This window comes from the organism of the source record quoted next, unplaced genomic scaffold, assembly GCF_019419815.1.
Source record: "Pyrus x bretschneideri cultivar Hongxiangsu unplaced genomic scaffold, Pyrus_bretschneideri_v1 Contig7, whole genome shotgun sequence".
Lineage (NCBI taxonomy): Eukaryota > Viridiplantae > Streptophyta > Magnoliopsida > Rosales > Rosaceae > Pyrus > Pyrus x bretschneideri.
The window spans coordinates 9,073,089-9,089,773 of record NW_025999809.1 but is presented as its reverse complement, the minus strand read 5'-3'; the positions used below and the strand labels follow the sequence as shown (position 1 = coordinate 9,089,773).

Here is a 16,685-nt window from a genome sequence, read left to right as displayed (position 1 = left end):
TACATACTAGCCTTCATGCACGTGTTCAGGTGTGTGCAGAAGACATTTTTTAAATTACGGCGTGCTACGCGCGACTTACACGTTTTAAATAAATAATATTAGATCATACTAGAAGAAACCTCTCATATACCAATCAAAGCAGTTGAATCCACATAATAAAATTATTCTTTCAATTTCGATCTACATTCTATTGAATTTACATTAAGAATAGAGAAAATAATATTTAATTAACAACTGATTGAATTACATTATTGCAAACCCATTGTGAGTACTAATTATAAAAAATAAAAAAAACACTGTACAAGAAAAAGTTAAATATTAAAAACACTGTTTATCATTGTACAGTAAATAGTTAAATATTAAAAACAATGTTTATCACTGTTTATATGAAGAAAATACCCCTGTCATATTTGATGCATTGTTTTGGGCTGCTTTTAAAGTTTTTTGTTTGAGGGGCATTTTTGTCCACTTATTTTTGGTTAAGCTTGTGACGCCACAAATCATTGTTCAAAAGGTCTGCCGGCTTTATATACAGATATATATATATATATTTTTTTTTTTTGAGCAAATGATATTATCTACATTAAGAGGGAGGGGTAGGTTAAGCCTAACAATGAGCTGATTCAAATTCGCCTTGTAGCGAGAATCGAACCTAAAACCTCTGACTTACAAGTGAAGAGGAATGCACTAAACCGTAATACTAAGTGGCTGATATATTGTTAATCTTGTAACTTTTTATTGATTTTATACAAAATCACAAAAGAGCATAAAATTTAGTACATTACCATCAAAATAACTTCATACATCTTCTGCAGTTTCTGAAAGCAAAAAACTTCCAGATTTGAGAGCAAACAAGTGACATAATGTAAGAAAAGGCAACTAAAATTATAGGTTTCATAAGTTGCATGATGCTTCTCGATCGATGGATTCAATGCTCCAATTGTGTTCGGCGCCGCTGGGATCCACGGTGGATATAAGTAAGTTCTTCTTGTGGAAGTCGTACAGAGTTCGCCGGTGGCCAACGCTTATATATGTTATGCCCGCCTTTTCAACCTGCTGATATAAATGAGCCTGCCAACAGAAAGCATAACCGGGAGATTGTCATTAGAACTTGGAATTATATCCTGTTATCTCGTAGTGATTCAACAACTACGCTTCTAGGCCTCATGGGAAAGAAATGAAGCAGGCCGTGGACAATGTATGCATATGATATCTAATGAGTGGTACAACACCAATACTTGAAAAAGACTTGGAACAAGTTCATTAGCCTATGCGTATCAACTTTTACAGACCAGATTATTCGTTTCAGGTGTTCGTGTGCATAGTGCGAAATTTGGCTGAATGTTGCATGCATGCATCCATTCCATGACAGTAAACGGGTAGTAAGGTTTTACTATAAAGGACTTGGGAGAAAAACAAATGAATCTTGAAAAGGTTTTACTATAAAGGACTTGGGAGAAAAACAAATGAATCTTGAAAGTCTTAGGAAAGATCGTGGTAATACCTCGTTGGCTTCATCTAAAGCACTGGTAGATTCATCCAGTAGAACCAATTTTGGTTTGGAGAGCAGTAAGCGCGCAAAAGCAAGGCGTTGCTGCTCTCCAAGGGAGAGAACACAAGACCAGTCATTTGAAGTATCCAAACTGCTGAATCGGGATAATAAATTGCCAAGTCGGACATCCTCCAAAACCTGTATCAGGTCCTCCGTTGTGGGCTTGCTAGGTTTTTCACTCGTATGTTCTGATTTTGGTGCCTGCTTCAAGAAAGGAAGTGACCCTGCGAGAATTACAAAACAATTGTCACTGCTGATTATGGCTTCCTCAGCCGTCAGCGCAATACCATGTGGCAAAAGGAGTTGAAGTACATACCAGTTGGTTTAGTACCGTCTGCTGTGGAAATCGCATCCTCAGCCCATGTAGGATAAAGCAACTGTTGGCGCAGTGTTCCCAATACCATATATGGTTTTTGGGGAAGGAAGAATATGCCTTCATAATTCCTATTTGAGGGCCTTCCAAGTTCCCCACATTTATCACTACCAGTATCTACCTCAAGAACTACTGCACCAGAAGAAATGGACGGTTGATTATCCTCTCCGTCCTTCACATAGAATATGATTTTTCCTTTTCCAGTACTCCAAAGACCGCACATAGCTCTTAACAAAGATGTTTTACCGCTCCCACTTGGTCCTGTTACCTGTTCAAATGATCATATACGGGAAAAGTTCTTCAGCTCCCAGTCAAGATATACTTACTAAACTAATGATAAATTCAATAGAACAATGGAGTTACTAACCAATAAATGCTCGTTCTTGTTGATTACCAACGATAGATTCCTAACCAATGCAGTACCACTTGGAGTCTCCACAGTCAAGTGTTCTATATCCACCAACTTTTGTTGCTTTTCTATGGGAATGGATCCATTTGACTCCGGTTCCGGTAAACTTTTGACGTTACTATATATTAAACTTATCCCTTCTGAGGGGTCAGAATGGCATTCCGACTTGCTCCTATCCAACAGATCGTCAAATTCACCTGTATGTTTCGGATATCACTAGGCAAATAAGTATTCAAATTTAACATACATCTATGCCATTAAAGATCTCCTTGAACGGAGACATAAGAGAGCATTGCCATATTGAACATCATAGATAAAAATATTAACAGGGTCAGACAAAATGACATGAACACATTATTATGAATCTGTAGACAATAAAATAAATCTAATTAACTTGAAGAGTTAACCTCATAACTTCAAGTATAAAAGATTTGTTTTAAAAAAGTGGTAAGTGCAACATAAAAGCTTATGGTGAAGAATAGAAACGTTGAGTTGAAATTTTGGTCACATTCTAGTAGTTTTTGCATCCCTAGTCATAACAAATATTATTGAAGATGGCTTCAAATGGCCTCAACAAGTACAAAAAGTTACACGATGTGGGCAAATGATGTCGGTAACTATCTGACTGAATAGAAATTAAAATATCGATAAGAAAACGTGCCATTATTTTGTCCGTGTCGTTCTAGTGAGACTGTAATCCATATTCATTCAATCTTAAGACCCCGTTATATCACGCAAATTAGAAAGCTTCGTTATGAAGTTCTATCTGGTCAAATCAAAGTTACGTAACAGATCCTCGTTATAGCAAATATATAAATAAAGATACAGAGACAATACCAAGTCGATTAATTACAGCTGCAAATGCACTGATAGCCTGAATTTCGTAGACAATAAGGGAGAAATCATCAAGAATATGATTGAAAGCAGATGTGGACTGATTAATGACACCAAACCCAATTTTGCCTGAGAAATACATAGGGGCAACAACAGCAGCGGGAAGAATCTGAACAAGATAGATGTACCAACTGGTGAAAAAGTCGACATTTCTTGAACATATCAACAATTTCTGCAAGGTTGGAATATGAGTAAAACACAATCAGTTGGATGTGCATGGCATAACAATCTACATGCATAGTAATTTTGAATCAGTAAAAATATTAAATGCAAACAGAACATCATGCTCTAGATCAAACCTCGCGGGCATCTGCGTACCAAAGGTAACTTTAGAAAAAACAGCAAGTCTTAAGCATAACTGCATGCAGAGAAGTGAAAACAGAAGAAGATAAAGTTATTCATACACTCATATTTTTGAAAGCACTTGTGAAGCGTTGTAGCAAAAGTTGCATTTCATTTGCTTCACCGCTATAGAAAGCAATGGATTCAGCATTTTCTCTGACGCGCACAAGTCCGTAACGAAAATCAGCTTCCTTTTTCTCTTGCATGAAGTTTAAAGAAACCAAATTCTGAAAACACGGGTACAACGTTTTCATTAAACTGAGTTTCAATTGCATACAACATGGGAAATACTTATTGGTTAAACAGAGGTAGAGTTACCTTTCCAAGATAGATACTTATGGCTGTTCCACCAATTGAATATACAAATAGAACAGCAAACAGCGGAGGATAGATACTGAATAAGATGTTACTGAACGAGATGAGATCTATCACGGCATCGAAAATTGTTACAGTAAAGGATAGGGCAGTCCCTGTGAACGAATTTAGATCATCAACAATGCGCTGATCTGGATTATCGATCATTGATTGGGATTGAATTTTATAGAAGGCTTGGTTGCTTAGGTAACGGTCCATGTAATGTTTTGTCATCCAAGCTCTCCACCTCAAAGAAAGAGTTTGTCTTGCATAATATCGCAACACAAAAATCTGCACAAAAAGTCGTTAACACAGGAAACAAATATATCAGTAAGACCAGGTCATTGTTCCCATGTCTACATAACTGTGTAGGCAAACGAATCAACAACAATCATACGAATATGAACCCATTGGCGATGATCAAATTGCAAAGAAGTGGAAACTTGTGAACAGAATACCCGAAAAGCTAATACTCGTCGAGCAAATTTTAAGTTTTTTCCACTGTGGGTTGCAGTTCACTGGCATAAACCTCTGGCATTAGTTTCAGTCATTCATTGTTCTTTTGTAGTCTTCTTTTGGACAAAATCTTAGCAACTGCCTTTTTGTATTTTCCTTTCTTGTGATTACAGAAGGATGAAGGCGAGGACCCGAAAAAAGGGGAAAAAAAACTAAGCAGAGGAAGTACTCACCGGAATTCCACCAGCAAATGCAGCTAAGTAGTAAAGCAGCTGCTTCGTGAATTGTTTTTGGTTCTTGTCTTCAAATTATCATCAAAATCCAATTACGGAAGCAAAGCGGAAACAAATTTCAGCAAAAGAATTAACTTAATTAATTACCAAAAAGATTAACAAATTAGAGAGAGACCGGAAAGGGCGTTATAGAAGTCGCGGCCGAGGAAATTGAAGCCGACGCTGATGCCGGTGGTGGCGAGAGTGAGAGCGAAGACTATGGCGAGCCGGATCCTCGCTTGCACCTTGTCTTCGGAGGACCAATAGGGAGCCGCCACCTTCCATAATCTTCGGAGAAGCGGCCGGAGTTTAGGCACCTCCCTTTGCTGCAATAATGCGACCAGCTCATTAGGAAGAAGAAGAAGAAGAAGAAAGATAATCAAATCAAAGAGAAAAAAGTAAAGAGAGAGAGCGGACCTTTTCTGTATTTGGCGGAACTGGCGGCGGCAATGCAGCGCCCGAGGCAGCTGCACAGCGCCCAGGTGATGATTCGACGTCTTTGGTTCTCTCTCTCCTCCTCGCCATCCAATTGCAGCCGCTTCTAGTGGTGGTGGACATGGTGGACAATGACGGAGATGTGGAGAAGATGAGCCAATGAGCATTTGAGGTGTTGCTCCTCTTTCGACTCCGACAATTACTCTCACTCCATTGTGGCGGCAATGGCGGTAGTTGGGGGAGTTATAGGCGGAGGAGGAGGAGAATGAGACAGAGTATGCCTGCATTATCATTTTTTCCATTTGTCTTCTCTTTTTGTTCAATTCTCCGGTGATTGAACTGATTTTCCCTGGGATTTTCCTTCCGTCCAAACAAGTCCTTGTGTGACAGTTTGTTTAGCATTGCAACATGTCAAATGAGTGTTTTCCTGCAGATGGATTCTCTGAAAATATGAATTATTCTTTTCGGCAGTTTTCGTCGTAACAATGAACCAATCATTCAGCGCCACCGCTGACGGCAGACCGCAGTGCAGATTCTCTGAAAATGTGAATTATTCTTTTCGGCAGTTTTCGTCGTACGAATGAACCAATTACACCGCTAACGGTAATTTGTCCGGGTGCATTTCCCCTCCGTAAAATAAATTGTCCGATCAATTGATGTTAAAAAATTATTCTTTTAAATTAACAAAAATAGATAAAATATGATATACAATAATATTAAATTGTCCGAGCAATTGATATTAAACGATTATTATTTTATATTAACAAAAATAGATAAAATATAATATAAAATAATATTATCTTATATTTTCTCTGTCTGTATCTAATGACTTTTTATGGACCTCACCATCTTCTTCCCATTTTCTTTGTGGACCCGGCTTCTCTGCCCTCTTAGTTCTTATACACTTTTATCCCTTCTTATTTTGTACGATCACGATTAAGCTACGTCAACATTTTATATTAATTTTTTATAGAGATAATAAGACAAAAAATAATAGTGATATAAAATGTTGACATAGTTTAACCGTGGCCGTACAAATAGGAGAAAATGAGAGTGTATGGGAATTGGGAGGGCAGAGAAGCCAGGTTCTTTCTCCGTCAATCTCTGTTGACCTTGTCCACTCCTCCCTCTATTTCTCTGCTCTCTATCTTAGAAGGATATATTCAATTGAGATTTTGAGAGATTTTAGAGGTGTAGTTAAATTAGAATTTAGTAGGATTTTGGTAAACTTTAAAATTCGGATTTAGTCAATTAATATTAAAAAAAAGGATTTTAAAGGAGTTTGAAATCATAGATAGTTAAGGGGTGTAGTCAATTTGAATTTCAAATGATTTTAATAGATTTTTTTAAGTGATAGATTTCAAAAGATTTTAATGGAGTTACAATTCTATATAGATTTTGACTGATTTATATAGATTTTTATGAATTTGTATAGATTTTATTTGTGGATTTTGATGGATTTGCATAGTTTTTTCTTTTCATTTATCTTTAGATTGTTTTTATTTTTATTTAGATAACAACAGGAAAAAAAATTTCTCCCTTTGAGCCCGCTAAAATCTGCTCGCACTTTTTAATTTTTTATCCATTTTTTGTCTCCCTGAAGAATGATTGGTTTTGATTCAAATTCAATTTCGGGGCATGGACGAGTGATTCAATTGGATTTCAGGTGCAAATCAAATTCTTCTTCTTTGGTTTTGATTTTTTACCAGTGGGTCAATATGTTCTTACGTTATAGATTATGGGTTTTGATTTTGATCTTACTTTGTCGATTGAATTGGGTACCAAACTTCTGGGTTTGATTTGAAATGGAATATTTTCATAGCTCAAGTCAATTTGCAACTTTGTTGACAAACCAACCATTTCCATGGCAGATTCAACGAGTTTAACTGACCCTTTACGAAATTGAGGCATAAAAATATAAAGAAAAATAGTGGAAAGGGCAAAAGGTGTGTGAGTGAGTGTTGATTCACCGGTATACGAACTAGATAAGTATTTCTCCTATTGCTTACGACTGAAATTTAAGAGGATTTTAAAAAATACATTCAAATTTATGGGTAGTTAATTACGTTTTTTAAAAAATTCACCCAATTCTACGAATGGTGAGAATACCAAACATTTATTAGGTTTTTAATGAATGATCAATTTTGATAGATTTAAGGATGTGTGGTATAAATACTAAATGCCATCAAGAATCCAACTCTACCTCCTTTGATTTCTTTTCACGTTCATCATATAGAAGAGGAACAATCTTCCTCTCTCAAACAAAAGAAGAACAGTCTTCCTCCATTCCTCAAGGTATTGCTTTTCTCTTCCGAATTTGTATAAGGACTCTTTATTATTTTCATGGTGCTTCAATATATAGTCGTCCTTATTAGCATGTTGACACAGTGCGTATTTGTACTCATTCTTGCCGCTAATCTCCAAAAAAACCCCACCTTTCCCCTTTCATGTGTTTTGTTTTGTTTTTATAGTTTAATTGATTTGTAGAGATTTCAAGTCAAATTTTGATTCAATTCCATAGATATCTCAAGGGAAGAGATGAGATCGGTGAATACTAAAAATACACTACAAAATCTCTCAAATTCCTCAACTTTTTAAAATTCTTTGAAAAATTCCTACTTAAAACACCTAAGATTTTATAAACTTCTTTAAAATTCTAATTAAATACACTTGAATTTCTAAGAATTTTAATTCGAATAAAGCTCAAGATTCATGTCATTGTGTAATAAAATTACATTGAGGGTAGGTGTATATACACAATACACTTTGCTTATTAACAAATCTTATATTATCTAACTCTCTCAACTGTACTAACCAAAGCATAACAAACTTAAACCATTCTTATTTGGTGTATTTACATACTACCCTTAATATGAATTAAAAGAATGAAGTTTTAACGAAAAGTGCACAGTACTGTTTATTTTAACGAAAAATCATATTTTTACACTAAAAAGTCAATCATGTTACTATTCATTTTACCTTTTATTTTTTCCGTATCATTAAAACTTAAAGTTTTCAAAATTTTTTCATTAATTTTGCTTGAAAAGAATGAAAATTTTCGAACTCTCAATTGAAGACACTCTTTTACTGTCTCTCGAATTCTCAGTTTCTACCTCCAATAATTCATCAACCTGCCGGAAAGTTTCTCTCTCACCACTCTCTCTCTCTCTCTCCTCTCTATTTCCACAAAAAGATAGGTTCTTGAAGCTTGAGTATCTTCCGATGGAGTTGAAAGCATTGCCCAGGATGTAATTTTGGGCTTGCAAATGTTACTTTTGCACTGAGATGTTGAGAGAATGAGTGGGTAATTGGTGGATTTTGGGTTCTGGGCAGCTGTAGTTTAGCTCCATTGATATGTTGGGTTGCTGAGAAGAGCACACACAAGCCTGAGAAGAAGAAGCTGCAGTGTCTGGGTTTTGGACGTGGCATGACGTCAGACCACTCTGGTGCAAGGTCGAGCAAGTCTTGGAGAAATTTTTAGTTGTGATAGGAATACAAATGGTACAACGTGTGTTTGAATACGAATGGTGGGAAATTTTATTTTTGAAGTTATTAACTTTTTAGCACACATATCGCACAATTTGTTTAATGACACGTGATATATCACCCCATGTACTGGTTATACTGAAAAATCTCTCAAAGTCTTGCCCGATTGAGTAGTCCGGCACAATTGGGCCCACATGTAGCCCAGGCACAAACCTCAAGTAATACGTTAAAAATGAAGAAAATTAACACGAGATTTAGGTGGTAGCTCTCGCACCAAGTGTGCTTAACTTACTGTTGAAGGAATTAAAATACAGAGTCTTGTGAATTTGTAAGAGGTGTCATTTTTTGTGTTTCATAGATTAGCCTACAAAGTCTTGAACTTTATCTTTCCCTCCTTCACATAGTGGATGAGTTCAATTGAAATTGTCGACAGAGGCTGATAATTCTCATCAGAGCAACTGTTCACGAATCAATTTGATGATGAAGCGAAACCTGATCGTAGGAGGGTACGTACGAGACTGTCACAAAAAATGGATTACAAAACGAAAGGTGTAGCTTTAGAGGACAACAACGAGAATTTTGCAAGCCTTAGAAAAAAGTTTCATTCATTGATCAATAATTACAGTCACTGAAGAGCTCATAATTCATGCTGCTACAATTTCTTCACGAACTTATTGGCCGAATTCACCCTAAAACCATGGATTATGACAAGCAAATCAAATTCCGATCTAACATTGGAGATTTCATTGTTTCGAGTTCAAATCTTTCCCTCATTGTAGTCTCCTTTCGTATAGAATTGTTATTGCTTGCAAAATAAATGTCCCAAACCCTAACTTCAACACCATAATCATAGAGTTGTTTGCACGTATTGATTCTTGGGTGCAAGCATCTATTGAAAATCATTTTGCAAGGGAAAATAATTTCCGCACACTTAATTCAATTCAAACACCAAAAATAAACATAGTGAAGAAAAGGGATCCACGGAAGTCACTTCACTTTTGCGAAGTGTACAACGTGCCTGTCTGGAAGAGCTATAAACTGCTGCACAAACTGAAGGCAAACGGCTTGCATGTCATGTTTGAATAGTTTATAAGTGACATAAAGTGGAAAGTTTTGTATAGAATCTGATCATATATAAACTTATAAACCCTAGAAAGTTTTGCAGAAATTACATAAGCTACAGAGTACCGGAAAACACTTGCACCACACCACAGAAACAGAACAAACAAGTGACCTAATGTAAGAAAAGGCAGCTACAATTATTGGTTTCATGAGTTTTATACTGTTTCTCGATTGATGGATTCATTGCTCCAATTGGGTTCGGTGCTGCTGGGTTCCTTGGTGGAGATCCGTAAGTTCTTCTTGTGGAAGTCGTATAGAGTTTGCCGGTGGCCAACGCTTATATATGTTATGCCTGCCTTTTCAATCTGCTGATATAAATGAACCTGCCAACAGAAGCACGACCGGGAGATCATCATTACGACTTATATCATGTTATCTTCATAGTGATTCAACAACTATGCTTCTAGGCCTCATGGGAAAAAATTGAAGGAGGTGGACATCCTGTGCATATGATATCGAATGAGTGGTACAAAACCAACACTTCGAAAAGACTTGGAACAAGTTCATTAGCTTATGCGTATCAACAGATTATAGACTAGATTATTCGTTTCAGGTGTTTGTGTGCATAGCGCGAAGTTTGACTAGATGTGTTAGGGACAATTCCTAAAGATGCTCTGAACTGAAAGGTACAATACATGTGGGAAGGACTAGGAAGATAAACAAATGAACCTTAAGGAAAAAGCGTGGTAATACCTCGTTGGCTTCATCTAAAGCACTGGTAGATTCATCCAGTATAACTAATTGTGGTTTCGAAAGCAGTAAACGTGCAAATGCAAGGCGTTGCTGCTCTCCAAGGGAGAGAACACTAGACCATTCATGTGAAGTATCCAAACTACGGAATCGGGATAATATATAGCTAAGTCGGACATCCTCCAAAACTTGTATCAGGTCCTCCGTTGCGGGCTTACTAGGCTTTTCACTCGTATGTTCTGATTTTGGTGCCTGCTTCAAGAAAGGAAGTGACCCTGCAAGAATTACAAAACAATTGTCACAGCTGATTATAGCTTCCTCAGCAGTCAGCACACATACCATGTGGCAAAAGGAGTTGAAGTCCATACCAGTTGGTTTAGTACCGTCGGCTGTGGAAATTGCATCCTCAGCCCATGTAGGATAAAGCAACTGTTGGCGAAGTGTTCCCAATACCATATAAGGTTTTTGAGGAAGGAAAAATATGCCTTGATAATTCCTATTTGAGGGCCTTCCAAGTTCCCCATATTTATCACTACCAGTATCTACCTCAAGAGCTACTACACCAGAAGAAATGGACGGTTGATTATCTTCAACGTCCTTCACATAGAATATGATTTTTCCTTTTCCAGTACTACAAAGACCACACATAGCTCTTAACAAAGATGTTTTACCGCTCCCACTTGGCCCTGTTACCTGTTCAAATTATCATGTACGGGAAAAGCTCTTCAGCTCCGTGTCAAGATATACTTAGTAAACTAATGATAACTGCAATAGAACAATGGAGTTACTAACCAATAAATGCTCATTCTTGTTGATTACCAACGATAAATTCCTAACCAATGCAGTACCACTTGGAGTCTCCACGGTCAAGTGCTCTATATCCACTAACTTTTGTAGCTTTTCTATGGGAATGGATCCATTTGACTCCGGTCCGGTAAACTTTTGACGTTACTATATATCAGACTTATCCCTTCTGAGGGGTCAGAATGGCGTTTCGGATTGCTGCTATCCAATAGATTGTCAAATTCACCTGTATGTTTCAATATCACTAGGCAAATAAGTATTTAAAGTTAAAACACACCTACGCCACTAAAGATCTCCTTGCGTGGAGTCAGAAGAGAAAGCATTGCCATATTGGACATCATAAGTCAATTTATTAACAAGGTCGGACAAAATGACAAGGTACATATTATTACGAATTTGTAAACGATAGAATAAATCTAATTAACTTCAAGAGTCAATCTCAGAACTTCGAGTATTACGGTGAAAAGAAGAAAAGTTGAGTGGAAATTTTGGTCACATCCTAGTAGTTTTTGCATCCCTAGTCATAACAAATATTATTGAAGATGGCTTCAGATGACCTGAACAAGTACAAAAAATTATACGACGTGGGCAAATGATGTCTGTAAGAAAACGTGTCAGCATTTTGTCAATGTCTTTCTAGTGAGAGTCTAATGCATATTCATTCAATTTTAAGACCCCGTTATATCACGCAAATTAGACAGCTTCCTTATGAAGTTCTATCTGGTCAAATCAAAGTTACGCAACAGATCCTCATTATGTGTGTGTATATATATAAATAAAGATACAGAGACAATACCAAGTCGATCAATTACGGCTGCAAATGCACTGATAGTCTCAAATTGGTAGACAATAAGGGAGAAGTCCGCAAGAATATGACTGAAAGCAGATACTGACTGATTAATGACACCAAACGCAATTTTTCCTGAGAAATACATAGGGGCAACAACAGCAGCAGGAATAATCTGAATGAGATATCTGTATCCACTAGTGAAAAAATCGAGATTTCTTGAACATATCAACAATTTCTGCAAGGTAGGAATATGAGTTAAAACACAATCAGCTGGATGTGCATGGCATAACAATCAACACGCATAGTAATTTTAAATGAGTAAATATATTAAATGTAAACAGAACATGCTCTACATCAATCCTCGCAGGCATCTGTGTACCAAAAGTAACTTAAAAAAAACAGCAAGTCCTAAGCATAACTGTATAGTTATCACAGTGGCATCAACAGCAAGTCCTGAGCATAACTGTATAGTTAAAAAAAACAGCAAGTCCTAAGTCCTAAGTAACTTAGGCGTAATGATGCAGCTCAGTCTCTTGAATGAGCCACAGATATCACAGTGGCATCAACAGAGATCAAGACCTAGGCACTGAAGTCTAAATATCAGAAACAACGTGATCAATTTTGAAAACTGGAACATGATGCTTATCAGATGAGATACATGTATATAACGTACATAAGAAATCAAACGCATGCTTACAAATTAAATTATAGACGCTAAGCAACACATGTTTAGCATCTTCATCTTTCTTGCTTCTTGAATAAGGGTAATGAGAGCCCATACATGGTGATACAATGATAATAAACCTATGTTGTGAACCCACTTCTCCGTTGAGAAGAAAAATTACATGTAGAAAAACAGTTTTTTAGTGGATGTTGAAGTTGTTTATAAGGGTTATCCGTAGGCATCAATAATCCAATGACACCAGCGCATCTGCCATAAATTGATACAAGCTTATTTAAAGTAGATCGTGTAGTTTAAAGTGAGTACACTAGACACACAACAATATTGCGTAAAATTAAATTTGTGAGAGAAAAAGGAGTCTTCAGTGTAAAGGAAGGAGTCTTCTGTGTAAGGGAAAACATAAGAAGATGAAATTATTCATACACTCATATTTTTGAAAGCACTTGTGAAGCGTTGTAGCAAAAGTTGCATTTCATTTGCTTCACCACTATAGAAAGCAATGGATTCAGCATTTTCTCTGACGCGCACAAGTCCATAACGAAAATCAGCTTCCTTTTTCTCTTGCATGAAGTTTAAAGAAACCAAATTCTGAAAACACAGATACAACGTTGTCATTAAACCGAGTTCCAATTGCATACAACATGGGAAATGCTTTTTGGTTAAACAGAGGTAAAGTTACCTTCCAAGAAAGATACTTATGACTGTTCCGCCAATTGAATATACAAATAGAACAACAAACAGTGGAGGATAGATACCGAATAAGATGTTACTGAACGAGATGAGATCTGTCACAGCACTGAAAACTGTTACGGAGAAGTATAGGGCAATCTCTGTGAACGAATTTAGATCATCAACAATGCGTTGATCTGGATTATCAATGATTGATTGGGATTGAATTTTATAAAAGGTTTGGTTGCTTAGGTAACGGTCCAGGTAATATTTTGTCATCCAAGCTCTCCACCTCAAAGAAAGAGTTTGTCTTGCATAATATCGCAGCACAAAAATCTGCACAAAAAGTTGTCAACACATGTAACAAATATATCAATATCAGTAAGACCAGGTCATTGTTTCCATGTCCACATAACTTCATAGGCAAACGAATCAACAAAAATCATACGAATATGAACCCATTGGCGATGATCAAAGTGCAAAGAAGTGGAAACTTGTGAACAGAATACCCGAAAAGCTAACCTAGCAACTTTTAAGCTTTTTCCGTTGTGGGTTGCAATTCACTGGCATAAACCTCTGGCAATAGTTTCACCATTCATTGTTCTTATGTGGTCTTCTTTTCTGACAAAATCTTGGCAACTGCCTTTTTGTATTTTCCTTTCTTGTGATTACAGGAGGATGAAGGCGAAGACCCCAAAAAAAGTGGAAACAAACTAAGCAGAGGAAGTACTCACCGGAATTCCACCGGCAAATGCAGCTAAGTAGTAAAGCAGCTGCTTCGTGAATTGTTTTTGGTTCTTGTCTTCAAATTATCGTCAAAATCCAATTACGGAAGCAAAGAGGAAACAAATTTCAGTAAAAAAAAAAAAAAACTTAATTAATTACCATTAAGATTAACAAATTAGAGAGAGACCGGCAATGGCGTTATAGAAGTCGCGGCCGAGGAAATTGAAGCAGACGCTGATACCGGTAGTGGCGAGAGTGAGAGCTAAGACTACGGCCAGCCGGATCCTCGCTTGCACCTTGTCATCGGAGGACCAATAGGGAGCCGCCACCTTCCAGAATCTTCGGAGAAGCGGTCGCAGTTTAGGCACCTCCCTTTGCTGCAATAATGCGACCAGCTCATGAGGAAGAGGAAGAAGAAGAATAGTATCAAATCAAAGAGAAAAAGTAAAGAGAGAGCGGACCTTTTCTGTAGCTGGCGGAACTGGCGCCAGCACTGTAGAGCCCGAGGCGGATGCACAGCGCCCAGTTGATGATTCGCCGTCGTTGCTCCTCTCTCTCCTCCTCATCATCCAATTGCAGCCGCTTCTACTAGTGGTGGACATGGTGGACAATGATGGAAATCTGGAGAAGAGGAGCCAATGAGCATGCGAGGTCGTTGCTTCCCTTTCGACTCCGACGCTCACTCTCACTCCAATGTGGCGGCAATGGCCGTAGTTGGGGGAGTTATAGGCGGAGGAGGATCAGAGCAAGACGGTGCCTGCATTATCATTTTTTCCATTTGTCTTCTCTTTCTGTTTAATTCTCCAGTGATTGAACTGATTTTCCTTGGGATTTTCCTTCCATCCAAACAAGTCCAGTTGTGATAGTTTGATTAGCATTGCAAATGTCAAATGAAATGAGTATCTACCGGCAGACTGCAGTGCAGATTCTCTGAAAATATAAATTAACCATTTCAGCAGTTTTCATCCAACGACTGAGACCAAGTATACAACGCCACCGCTAACGTACGGTAATCCGTCCTCCTGCATATCAGCATATCCGCTACGTAAAATAAATTGTCCGAGCAAAGCAATTGATATTAAAATATTATTTTTTAAAATTGAAAAAATAATTTCTGTTGGCTCCTTTTCTCCGTCAATCTCCTGGCTCGTTTTCTCCGTCAATCGATCTCTGTTGACCTCGTGTATCTTTCTCTCTCGAATTCTCAGTTTCTAGCTCCCATCAATTCACCAACCTGATGGCAAGTTTCTCTCTCATCGCTCTCTCTCTCCCCTCTTTATATCCACAAAAAGATTAGTTCTTGAAATTCCTGAAGCTCGAGTTTCTTTCCGTGAAGTTGAAAGCATTTCCCAGGATGTAATTTTGGGCTTGCAAATATGGTATTCGTACTGTGACGTTGAGAGGATAAGTGGGTGATTGGTGGATTTTGGGTTCTGGGCAGCTGTAGTTTAGCTCCATTGATATGCTGAGTTGCTGAGAAGAAGAAGCACAGACGGGCAAGAGAAGAAGAATGTTTAAAATTGACTTATTCGAATTAAAAATCAATAAATGTAATCTTTGAATATTATTGTGTAAAATCAATATTATCATTCCGATAAAATTTTATCAAATTTTTTGTTACTAGTTGATATAACACCTATGTAAACCCACAAATCTAATTAAATACTACCACATTTAGACCCCTCACATTTATGCTTATGTGTTGCCACACTTGGGCCATGTAGACGAAAAAAATTAATTATTACTTTGAAAAAAATAATTTATTAATTAAAAAAATGTTCATCTTCTTCTTTCCCTCCACCGGAGCATCCACCTCCATCTCCTCCTTTCTCCATCTCCACCACCCATTCAAACTTTAAGCAACCACCTCCACTCCTTTCCCTTAGAATTCTCAACCCAAATGATTTCCTCAAAATTGGAGTCGAGCTCGAGTGGGACGAACCTATATTCTGAGCTGGACGCCACACTCCATCGATCACCCTAAAATCCCTAATTCTTATACCACAAACCCATATTCTCAAGATCCCCAAATTTACACACCATCGACAACTTACGAAAATTATCCGTGGGTTTCCACTTCCGAGCAACATCTCCAACTTCATGATTCCCCTCGGTTTCTCCTCACGCAATTGATCTGGGCCTCCATTCGACGGTCCAACCCTTATGAACAATTGTCAATGAGCTACCAGATTCAAATGAGTTTTGATTTTAATTAAAAGGAAGATTGACTTACAATCCCATTTGGTGTCATATAATCTTATTTGCTACTGTGGTTGTTGCAATTGATGTTTTCAATTTGCTGTTGGGAATGCATCACATGACTATGTAGTTGCCATGGAATTCCAGGAGGATGACCCGCAGCACTCACCGTCCTCTCGTCCAATTCGTCATCGTAATTCCTCTGGGATTTCTTTCTGGATTCATGGGATCGTAATCCCTCGTCGTCCCTCCCGTAATTTACCCTTCTGGGATTTTTGAGTCGCAAATTAACTCTTAATTTTCTTTTATTTTTTAATCTACGTGGGCTTCACATGTGTGTCATATTAGCTTATTAACATAAATTTTGACGGATATAAATGACATTGATTTGCAGCATTCACATGTGTGTCATATTAGCTTATTAACATAA

At 37.5% G+C, this 16,685-nt stretch overlaps 1 protein-coding gene and 1 pseudogene across 1 annotated transcript; both read right to left on the bottom strand.

The window, feature by feature from the left end:
* Window positions 1-632: 632 nt before the first annotated feature.
* Window positions 633-5,594, bottom strand: LOC103958095 (ABC transporter D family member 2, chloroplastic-like). Its single transcript, XM_048574012.1, is given in 11 exon segments — window positions 633-1,071; window positions 1,505-1,776; window positions 1,869-2,193; window positions 2,293-2,531; window positions 3,172-3,400; window positions 3,633-3,797; window positions 3,889-4,215; window positions 4,614-4,681; window positions 4,789-4,978; window positions 5,070-5,260; window positions 5,263-5,594. Coding segments are annotated over 11 exon segments (2,310 nt in total). The 5' UTR covers window positions 5,390-5,594; the 3' UTR covers window positions 633-894.
* A 4,051-nt stretch (window positions 5,595-9,645) lies between these two features.
* On the bottom strand, window positions 9,646-15,461 carry LOC103958130 (annotated as a pseudogene).
* Between the last annotated feature and the right edge of the window lie 1,224 nt (window positions 15,462-16,685).